Genomic DNA, 11,851 nt, shown 5'->3' with positions numbered 1-11,851 from the left:
TGTGCTTTACTATTATTTTTTTTAAATTTACCCTCTAATACTAACATTCTCTATTGTGTCTACTTGTTTCCTTTCTATATATATATATATATATATATATATATATATATATATATATATATATATATATATATATATATATGTATGTATGTATATAACTTGCTTTGTGTACTGCATTAGTCTAACCAAGACTTGTCACAGCACTTACATATTATTGCTCTATTGTTTTGATTGCTGCTAATGTCATTATTGTAAGTCGCTTTGAATAAAAGTGTATGCTAAATGACTAAATACTAAATTAATATTTATATTTTTTAAGAAAAATATGATTAATAATATATAGCAAAGTGTTATTATTATCATCATCATTATCAATTACTATTTTGATAATATGAGCTTTAAATGTCTTTAAATGTATATACAAATTATATATATACAAATTATGTATATACAAATTATATATATATATATATATATATATATATATAATTTTATTTTAAACTATTTAGATTTTATTTTGCTATTTGGTGTAATTTAGCAACAAGATATTATCATAATCTCACTAAATAGATAGATAGATACACGTTCTCTAATGTGTCCTTATGCTACCAAAAGACTACATCTCCCGAGATCCATAGCCATCGCTGGAGTCCATGCAGAGCCTGTTTGTTTGGTGAAGGGAAGGGAGGCGTCTTCTGCTCTCAGTCTTCTCTCACGAAGTTCTTCTGCAGCGCAGCTCTTGGTTCTGTGATGATAGTGATGAATAGTCACAGTGTGCTGTGATTCCTCACGCAGGCGGGCTGCTATGTGTGTGTCACAGAGCTAAAGAGCGAGGGGGGAGGTGAAAGTTCACCATGGCTTGGCCATATCAGGTGACAATGTGGAAAAGTTTGGCTGCCGCCTCAGATTAAATTTCTCAAACTCGGAGAATGACAAGCGAACGGAAATACAATGAAGCGGACGGAGAAAACGAAGCGCTGTTGTTCGATTATTATGACGATGATGATGTTTTCGACACATTCACTGACGGAGACTGCGGCTGTGATGAAGGAGGTTAGGGGTAGTTTTAATTTATCACCCATAAATAAGGGATTATGTGTGTTTCATATGTTCCTGAACGAACGCAAAGTATAAATCCTTTGCAAAAAAAGTTAATTTGATACTTCAACAAAACTGTGGTAACTTGATAGCCAGCAGTGTCATAAATGAAAAACATTTTACATGAAAGTGTCCTTGTTACACATGTTATCTGTACCGTTACTTATAACAACAATAAAGTATGCATAATTACATGTAGGCTAGTTAATTAATATTACTCAGTACTTAAATGTATAATTAGACTGTAACCAGGACACCTTACTATAAAGTGTAACTAAATAATCCATTAAATAATAAAAGCTTGAGATTATAAATTTAATATGGTTTTGAAAGTAACCCCAATAATTTAAGTTTTTTGGTTGGAAACTGGCTGTTAAATATTCATGAGGGATTTATTAATAAACCTTTGTAACTGGATGTCCGCCAGTGTCATTAATAAATAAATACAGATAAATATTTAATGAAATATTCTGAGAACCCATAAAATGTATTACAGTTTTGAAAGTAATGCTGATAACTTTGGGAACTAAGGTGTTCTGGTGGAAACTGTGGTAAATATTCGTGAGGGGTTTATTAATTATGGTACGGTAAAACTTGCTAACTCTGCATTAGCCACCAAGATCATAAAAATACAGCTACTTGAAAACAATTATGTTTTTTAAAGTACCAACAAACCATAGTAAATACAGTACTTTGGAAACTGAAAGTTTGGTGGATATACAATGGTAAATATTTACAAGGGGTTTATTAATAACAAGTGTGCACACATTTGGTTTCTCACTTGGTTTTATTTAAAAATGTCTAAAAGATATATAACTCTGTATGGATTTGTGGCTTTTACAATGACTTTCATAGTACCTTCAAGTTTCACCTTACGGCAAGATTTCTTAAAAAGCAGGTCGATTTGTAAGTTAGGCATTGATTACAGCTCATTGTTTCTACACAACTTTAGATGCAATCTATGATTGTCAGCTCAGGGTTTCCTTGACTAGATTTTGGCCATTGTTTACCAATTGAACAAACACTAGTATTCCTTCACTCTGTGGTGCCGCCGCGGTTGGACACTTCGGTAAACACTGCAGGATTCCTGAGGCTATATTTTGAGACTAGAAGTGTCCCTCAGTCTCACCAAATGCAGTTGACACTCCTCGGCTGAGAGCTAGCAAGGTCACAGTCATCAAATCAGCTGCAGCATGTGATATGAAGGAGTGGAATGCCAGTGTAGGCTTTGCCCACAACTCCACACTCATGCTCTCCAGCAGTCATTCTGGTAATATGATTCAAACCGAGGGGATTAGTATGCCATTTCTCTTTTCACTTTGCTACACGTCTTATTGGAAGTATATGAACTTGTAACATGGAAGTGTGTGGCCGTGTTCAAACCTCTTTTAGATGTTAAAGTATGTGCAATGATGTAGAAAGATACTGATTTGAAATTAAATATAAATTAGTTATTCCAATGAGTTATTTCATGTCAAAATGTTCTGTCTCATATGAAAGAAAAAACTTGACATTTTCAGGTTTGTGTAAACATTAGAGCCAGCTGCAATTATTTTCAGTAAACATCAGAGCTGTTCCGTTTAGAAGAGACCTCATGCAGCTCTCCTTCTATTAAACATTAGGTGGACTTTAATTTTGGACTAGGCTGGTTATTATTCAGTTGAATACATGCTTTTTCTTTTCAAGCTTGGGACCTCACATCTTACTGTTTTGTCCAAATCTGCAGCGCACTGACTAAAGTGATTAATAACCTTTGTTGGCTGATGACGACATGTTAATCAGGTGTTATTGTGTACCTCTGTAGTCAGTACCTGCAGGACATGCCGCTCTCAAGGGCATAATGTGCTGGTTACTGGTGGTTACTAACCACCTGACAGATGTGACATGCATGCAAGACAACCAGAGAGACTGAAAAGAATCATAAATAGTGTGTGTGCATGTGTGTGTGTGTATTATATATAAAGTGACTCTAAACTTGTATACAATAGTGGAAGTTCTATTATAGCTGTCACTAGCAGATTGTTTGAATGCTAAGTTTGGTGTACCATTAACCAAATATGGCTTGCATATAGTGATTTATGATTCTCAGGCAGTGTTTCTGTGTTTTGTGTTGTACAGTGCTGGGCTTCAGTGATCCGTTCAGCAGTGAGGTGAAACCTCGGATCCTGCTCATGGGCCTGAGGAGAAGTGGCAAGTCTTCCATTCAGAAAGTTGTATTCCACAAGATGTCACCCAACGAGACGCTCTTCCTGGAGAGCACTAATAAGATTTGTCGGGAGGACGTTTCCAACAGTTCCTTCGTCAGCTTCCAAATCTGGGACTTTCCGGGTCAGATTGATTTCTTCGACCCCACATTCGACTATGAGATGATATTTCGCGGCACAGGGGCTCTCATCTTTGTCATAGACTCTCAGGTGAAATATCTGTCTGTCTGTCTGTCTGCCAATCTGTCTGTTTTCTTAAAAAAAAAACTACAAATATGTTACTGTGTAGGATGATTATGTGGAAGCATTGAGTAGGCTTCACCTCACCGTGACAAGAGCCTACAAGGTCAATCCTGACATCAACTTCGAAGTGTTCATCCACAAGGTGGACGGCCTTTCAGATGACCACAAAATTGAGAAACAGAGGGACATACACAAACGAGCCAATGATGATCTAGCTGATGCTGGGTTAGAAAGAATACACTTAAGGTTGGTATCATAATAACAGATCAGATATTATATGGCATTTTTGAAAACATCAGATGTTGGATTTGTGATGTGAAATGTATTATTTCTTCCAGCTTCTACTTGACAAGCATCTATGATCATTCAATCTTTGAGGCCTTCAGTAAAGTTGTGCAGAAACTCATCCCTCAGCTTCCCACCCTTGAGAATCTGCTCAACATTTTCATATCTGTGAGTAAATCTAATAGTAATAGTTCACTGTGTGGCCCATGCACCTCTTTATATCTTGTTTTTTTGGCATGGATAACCAAAGTGAATCTCTGATCAGTACTTAGTGTTGAATTAATTATGTTCTTGCTCAATGACTGACCAAATAAAGGCACAGTAATAATGAATTACTTTGAAGAGTGAAGAGTTTTCACTATTATCCAAGCACATGTTAAAGGAATGTTATATTTGATGTTTTTTGGTATTGATTTTCATGTAAACATGCAAAACCAGAAAGCATAATTTTCTGCCTGTTAAGAATTATATCTGGTCACATTCAGCCATTAGCATAGGTACATTAGCACTGGCCTGTGATTTGTGTTTGCAGTGAGGTATAATGGAAATAATATTACTAGTAACATCATGATCACAAAACACATTATTATTTATTAGGATCTCTCTCTGACACAATATCAATTTATGGTGCTCATCTTTTATGTTGATCAGGAGTTTTTTACATTAGCCATCGGGTGGCAGCAGAGGGTAAATTGACGTGGTGAAAAGACTGCTCCATGAGTAAAATAACTGAGCAACTTTTAGATTTGATTTTATGAAGATTGAAATCTCTCAACCATCTCCCATGCAATGCATTGTGATAAACAGATTTAATCTGTTTTTATACATTGTCTGAACTCATAGAACAATTCAGATTTACACTTGGTCTGTGTTCCTATACGGTAAATATATTTAGATAAATGTAAGACTTTAAAATGCATTAAATTCATTAAAATGATCAGTTAAGACATTTATGATTGTACAAAATTATTGCATTACAAATAAATGCTTTTACTATTAACTTTGTATTAATCAAAGAATCCTGAAAAAAATTTTCTTCATCACCAAATCAGGGTATTGAAATTATTTCTGAGGAATCATGTGACACTGAAGACTGGAGGAATGACAGCTTTAGCTTTGCCATCACAGAAAAAAAAACATATATATATATTAGTACAGACCAAAAGTTTGGACACACCTTCTCATTCAAAGAGTTGATTGTAGATGTCCATTGTAGATTGACACTGAAGGCATCAAAACTATGAATTAACACATGTGAAATTATATATGGAATTATATACATAACAAAAAAGTGTGAAACAACTGAAAATATGTCATATTCTAGGTTCTTCAAAGTAGCCATCTTTTGCTTTGATTACTGCTTTGCACACTCTTGGCTTTCTCTTGATGAGCTTCAAGAGGTAGTCACCTGAAATGGTCTTCCAACAGTCTTGAAGGAGTTCCCAGAGAGATGCTTAGCACTTGTTGGCCCTTTTGCCTTCTGTCTGCGGTCCAGCTCACCCCTAAACCATCTGGATTGGGTTCAGGTCCGGTGACTGTGGAGGCCAGGTCATCTGGCGCAGCACCCCATCACTCTCCTTCTTGCTCAAATAGCCCTTGATGCCTTCAGTGTGACTCGACAATTTTCATAGTTATGAAAATAAAGAAAACTCTTTGAATGAGAAGGTGTGTCCAAACTTTTGGTCTGTACTGTATATTTAAATAGAAAACAGTAATTCAATTTTTAATAATATATCACAATATTGTTATTTTTACTGTATTGTAATCAAATAAAACCATAAAAACTTTTGAACAGTACAGTAGTGTAAAGTATAAATTCAAATCTTTATAAATGTTTTTGTTTTTTAATCATTTAACATCTGCTAAATTAATAAATGTAATTGTAAAACAATTTATAAAAAGTACAAATATTAATGAATATAATTGCAATTTAAAACTTTTACACTGTTAATGTTTTAAAAACAGCAGTTGAAAAATTCACTCGTGAAGAGTCACATAACTTGGGAAGATGCTTTCTAGTCTTTCAACAGCTTTTATAGAATTAGATGCATTTTCTAACAACAGTACTTGCAATGCAGTTGATTACGTGGTTGTGCAACTCATTTCCACTTCAAAGTGTTCTTAGATAAGATGTCCTGTTCTGCTGCATTTCTTAAGAATAACAGCTGACCCCTAACCCTGTCCTGTGCTCTCATTGCAGAACTCAGGGATTGAAAAGGCTTTTCTCTTTGATGTGGTCAGTAAGATCTACATAGCAACCGATAGCAGCCCGGTGGACATGCAGACCTATGAATTGTGCTGTGACATGATAGATGTGGTTATCGACATCTCGTGCATCTATGGGTGAGTGACACCAAGTGACAATCCCTCCACAGTCACATTACGCTACAGAACATGGTCTTATTCTGTAGACATGAAGCAGAATGGCAAGTCTTGCATCTTCTCCCACTATAATTATTTTGTGCCATACAGTACATCCAAAAAAGTGCACAATAAAATGTAACACCCCACATGCAACCACCTTGTTTTCCTATAGCCGTTGTTGGCTGGGATTTAATCTTTTGTGGATTAGTAGCATCAAACTCGGGATATGTAAACACTGGCTGTAAACATTGGAAGGGCAGAAAGCAGCACCTCCAGCGCCATTGACCCAATTTGTCCTGTAACTTGACGGGACACAGTGGTCTGGGTAGGTACAGGAATGCAGGGCTGACCCAGGGCCCCACATATGTCAGTTCACAGTGGCCTGCAAGAGCAGATGGGACACCTCATTACTTTCTGACTAAAAGGAGAGCAGACAGGACAGTTAACCCTGCGAAATTGTAGCCTTAGTCTGTAACCGAGAGGATTGTAATATATACCCAAAAATGAATGTTTCCTGATTATTTACTTATAATAAATTCTATTTGTCAGCCAAACAAAGTGAAGGTTTTGGAGAAGCATTTCAGGATTTTTCTACATCTAATGTAAGTGAACGGCGCAACGTCGTAGACCATTTTTGACGGTTGTGTGGATTACTTTGAAGCTGCCTGAATATGGATTAATTGAAATAGAAATTAAATAGAAATGGTATGAAAATTTACTAGAGACACTTATTTTTCATGTACAGTAGATTACTTGCTGTCTAAATATGGATTTTGTACTGTTCAAAAATAGTCTACAATGAGCCATGTTCACATGCATTAGATGGAGAAAAATCCTGGAATGTTTTCCTCCAAAACCTTAATTCCTTTTTGGATGTAAAAAGAAAGTCATACACATCTTATATGGCTTGGGGGTAAATAATCATAAAAATGTTCCTTTTCTGCTCCTGTAAGCCACAACATGGTCATGTCAGTTCAGCCCATTTCGGCTTGACAGCTTGTGCATTAATTCATAGTATATGGCTTTTATTTGGATTTGGCTAGCTGCTGTGGAATTAATTTCCGCAAGCCTTGTTTGTAACTCATTGAAATAAATAAGTCGCTTATTTGTTCCCTATTCATCATATTGACATTGATTCGTGATCTCCGTTTCAGGAAGCTCCAAATTACATGCTTTATTATGCCGCCTCAATTTGTTCATCATCTTTTCCGCACTTTCTTTTTTGTGTGAAAATATTTATATATTTGTAACATCCATGCATAAAAGCATAAATTTGCTATAAAAGCGGGGGCTTATGACAGGGCATCTGCTCATTTTGATAATTATGAAATGAATCAACATCTGTTCCACACTGCACAATTTTTCAGCTGTATGCAGTCTGTTCCTAAGCTGAACTGGGAAAGTGTCTTCCTGATGGAGCAGTAATTCACGCTGCTCAGAGGAAGCTGCCCGTCAGGGACATGTTTATTATGTGCATTCATCATACAAATTGAAGGACAAGTGCAAAAAAAAAAAAAAACAGCATGAGATGTCTCTGGAACTGCAGAGAGCAGGGAAGACGTGATGAGAGATGCTTGTCTTTTGTTTTTATAGTTGTTGTTTTTCATATAGGTTGACTGGAGATGAGGCAGGAGCTCCCTATGATAAAGAATCTATGGCCATTATCCACTTAAACAACACAACGGTCATGTACCTAAAAGAAGTCACCAAATTTCTTGCCTTGGTGTGTTTCATCAGGGAAGAGAGTTTTGAGAGGAAAGGTAGGCTTTCCGGACATGGTGCAAACGTGTTTGGTGTGATTATTGTTTATATCTGCCTTTTTCCAGGGCTTGTTGTCAAATGCAGAAGTAGTCTCAAGTAACATTTTGGTGTCAATTATCAAAGTACAATTTTAAAATAGCTGTTTTCTCCAGCAGCAGTTTTCCATCATCTAGTTTTAAAATCGGTTTGTTTAATATTTTATATACCACTGTTCAAAAGTTTGGAGTTGGAAAGTTTTTTTTTTTATTATTATTATTATTATTATTAATACTTTCACTCAGTAAGGATGCATTGATTTGATCAAAACTGGCAGTTACAGTAAGACATTGTTACAGAAAAAAAAAACTATTTCAAATAAATGCTCTTCTTTCTATTGATCATCAAAGAATTCAGAAAAAACGCATCACTGTTGGTGTTTTCAACACTGAATAATAAATAATTAATGATTATTATTTTGATTAGAATCATGTGAAACAGAAGACAGGAGTAATGATGCTGACAATTCAGCTTTGTCATCAGAAATAAAATGCATTCTAAACTAAATTAAAATTAAAATGACTTCACAATACAGTTTTTAGTCCTCTGTATTTTTGATCAAATAAATGCAGCTTTGGTGAACATAAGTGACTTGAAAAACCTGAAGAAGCTCATAAATCCCAAAACTTTAACAGTAGTGTAAATCTACATGTGTTTAATAGAGTAAATATTTTTCCCTTGGCAATTGCTTTATGTAGCCAACACTTTATATGGTTTGTTCCTATACAGAAATTGGCTGAACAAATACAAAAGTAAAAAATGTGATATCTATAAGATTAACTATACTTTTTAATGCAAAATGTTAACTATTAACGATTCCCGCTAAAAATTCTCATGCAGCACATACAATAAAGACCTAAAGCTTTTGCCTACAAGCTGTTTTTAGCAATTACTGCTACACTACATTCATCTTAAATCGGTCAGAAAAGAACCTGCTGGTGTAAAGCGCCACTCACTTGAGAGAATGGGATAATTAGTGGAATCCTTGGGAGGCTAATGAAGATTGAAATATTCATGCTAGGAATTACTAAGGGGGTTAGGGAGAGTATCATGAGCAATCATGTTAGTCAGCGGGGAAAACAAGGCATTTTATAAAGGCGTAGATTTGCACTGGGTCCTTGGATGACATAAATGTTCTGCATCATAAAGCAATATATATTTTAGTCATATTTTCACACTATATTTAACTGAACTTATCAAAACTTTAACTCTATTATAAAAAGGTAAACCACTAGGGAAGCTGGTTCTTTATTTCGGTTTAAATTGAATATTATATCAGTTGAAGCGGTACTTTTTTGGTGGGGGATGAAAGCTAAATGACATATCTTGTTATGTGCGTCATAATCTTAATTCAAAGTGCATTTATGCAGTGATCCAATTTTGGAATGGGTCAGACAACTTTCCTGCCGCAAGCTAATTAGGATTGTCTTCGCTCACACAGGACTTATCGACTACAATTTCCACTGTTTCAAGAAAGCCATAGAGGAGGTGTTTGACGTGCGCTTGAAAGTGCAGAGGAGTCGGAAGCTTCTGAGCCAGAGGAGGTGGAGCAGGCAGACTGTGCCAAACGGGACTCAGGTGCCGCCTCACTGAAGAGCACTGAAAGCTCCCTGGCCTGTTAGAGTCACTCCAGGGTGAAGGCTTCACACAGACTACGCTTGTGCTTTGAATTTTCTTCAGGGCCATTTCTTGCTCTTCAGCAATCCAAAATGGTGATATAGATTCCGTTGTGCGTTAAATATCTTGCACAGCTAACTTAGCTGTCCATGCAAAGTTGTAAAGTAAGCAACTTTTTTGTTGTTTTCAATAATATTTTTTTACTCAATCAATCAACTGTGCTTCAGTTTCTGGCAAAATATATGGTAAAAGCCATTTCCAAAGTACAAGTGCAATGCTTTTGTCGTATTTTTACAGTAAGGCACAAACATCTCATTTAACTTCAAAATGCACTGTAGAACTAAAAAGAATTTTATATAAAAAAAAATGTATTGCTTAAAATTAAAAAATAATTCACCTCTTTAGTCCATAGTTATTTATTTTATTACCCCTGCAGAAGTATTTTATTTTTTTGCTTTGTCATTTATGGTTAAATAGCTATTCAGTTTCACATATTTTTTCTTTATTTACTTAAAATCGTAATTTAAGTTTGTCAGCAACATTTTCAGGGATTAATCGCATCCAAAATAAAAGTTTTTGTTATTATATATGAGTGTACTGTTTATAGTTTATATGTGTATATAAATGCACACATTTATGTATATATTTAAAAAAGTGTTATGTTTATAACACTTAAGAAAAAAGTGTTATGTTTATATATTAAACATATTTATTTATAATATAAATTATATGAATTTAAATATATACATGTTTATGTCATATTTTCTAAATATATACTGTATTTGTGTGTATATATATATATATGCAGTACACACAAATTATTAGAAGAAAAACTTTTATTTTGGATATGATTAATTGTTTGACAGCAGTACATGAAATATTTTGCACCAAACTAACTTAGCTGTCCATTTTTTTATGGTTTGCGAAGAATGCATTTTTCTTTTCTTTATTTTATAATATTTTTTTTACCTTTGAAAAATCTCCGCTAAAAGTTTGTCACGTTTAGAGCACAAACATTTCAGTTATCTTCTATATACATTGTAAAATAAGATTTATTTTTTAAATAAAAAAATAATTGCTTAACATGAAAAAAATATTATTATTATTTACCTCTGTATTTGATTTTTTGTATATTATTTGATCTCAATTTTGCTTTTGTTTTTTTATTTCCCTAAAAATGTAATTTAAGTGTGTCTGCAACATTAAGTTAACATACAAGCATATGATTGGTTGTTTTGCATAAACCAGTGGTTCTCAATCAAGGAGCTGGGACCCATAAGAGGGCCTCAGCAAACTTCTTAAAAGACTTAAAATTATTCAAATGAATTATTATTATAAAACAAATAATATTAATATTATAATTAAACAACTAATGCCATTTCATTATTTCCCCCCTCAATAACTATTGATAGTTTCTGTTTGCAAACAAAACATTTAATTAAAACATTTTTTCACAATTATAGCATAAATACTGGAGAAAAATATTGTATATAAAAATATGTTGGCCAATTCAAAAAGGTTGAGAACCACTGGCATATAAAGTATACATTTTATGCATAGAAATGTATGCTATTTTGCAGAATATTTATTTATATTGTTTAAAAAAAATGTAAGTGCTTTTGATAAAAAAAGCATCTTACTTTATCACTCACAGAATTTATTTCACTACCACTTAACTAACTTAATATTCAACGTAGTTCAGATTTCATTATGTCTTGTTGCCAAAATGATTCTTATTCTCACATTTAACCAAATGCAAGAAGTGTTGATTGACTCACAAACACTTTTCCCTTTCCAGGCCATCCTCACTTAGCTTTTACTCCCAAGGAACAATTAACTTCCTTGACATCACAGGAAGTACAAGGTCCCAGCTCCGCCCCAGTGCTGATATCATGTGACTGATTTTTAGCGGTTGGTGTGTGTTGCCAGGGGTTTAATGCATGTGCAGTGGAAGTGTTAGAGCACCAGCACTAATCCCAGGGAATACCTTTGCTTTGGCAATGAAGGCTGATGGGTAAATCTCATGAGGTCAGAGCCGCTTACGCAAGAGCTGCTCCACTCTGGATGGACAGTAAATCATCTGTAGTGAAACTACAATGTGTTATGTAAGACAGTTCATGTTTAGTATTATAATCTCTATCAGCGGGCCAAACACTATTTACTCTGCAAGAGCTGGGATGCATCTGTGACTGAGGGCTTTTCCTTTTGTGCTCATCTGTTGTTAAGGCACATGATCGAAAAGT

The 11,851-nt window shown here is 34.7% G+C and overlaps 1 protein-coding gene across 1 annotated transcript; it reads left to right on the top strand.

Annotated features, from left to right (window-relative positions):
- The first annotated feature begins 649 nt into the window (after nucleotides 1-649).
- Nucleotides 650-10,031, top strand: LOC113099657 (ras-related GTP-binding protein D-like). Its single transcript, XM_026264547.1, has 7 exons — nucleotides 650-1,053; nucleotides 3,217-3,512; nucleotides 3,592-3,791; nucleotides 3,884-3,998; nucleotides 6,031-6,173; nucleotides 7,806-7,954; nucleotides 9,433-10,031. The coding sequence occupies exons 1-7, from the start codon at nucleotides 930-932 to the stop codon at nucleotides 9,582-9,584; spliced, it is 1,179 nt and encodes a 392-aa protein (XP_026120332.1). The 5' UTR covers nucleotides 650-929; the 3' UTR covers nucleotides 9,585-10,031.
- The last annotated feature ends 1,820 nt before the right edge of the window (nucleotides 10,032-11,851 follow it).

The sequence above is a fragment of the Carassius auratus genome, unplaced genomic scaffold (assembly GCF_003368295.1).
Source record: "Carassius auratus strain Wakin unplaced genomic scaffold, ASM336829v1 scaf_tig00216991, whole genome shotgun sequence".
Taxonomy (NCBI): Eukaryota; Metazoa; Chordata; class Actinopteri; order Cypriniformes; family Cyprinidae; genus Carassius; species Carassius auratus.
Note: the sequence above shows the minus strand (reverse complement) of the source record. Positions and strands in the feature narration are given on the sequence as shown.

What these genes read in the sequence shown, in the direction of transcription:
- LOC113099657 (XM_026264547.1), top strand. Translation starts at nt 930, where the DNA reads ATGACAAGCGAACGGAAATACAATGAAGCGGACGGAGAAAACGAAGCG. An exon ending in CTGCGGCTGTGATGAAGGAG is followed by an intron (nt 1,054 to 3,216) that starts GTTAGGGGTAGT and finishes TGTGTTGTACAG; the next exon opens with TGCTGGGCTTCAGTGATCCG. An exon ending in AGAGAGTTTTGAGAGGAAAG is followed by an intron (nt 7,955 to 9,432) that starts GTAGGCTTTCCG and finishes TCGCTCACACAG; the next exon opens with GACTTATCGACTACAATTTC.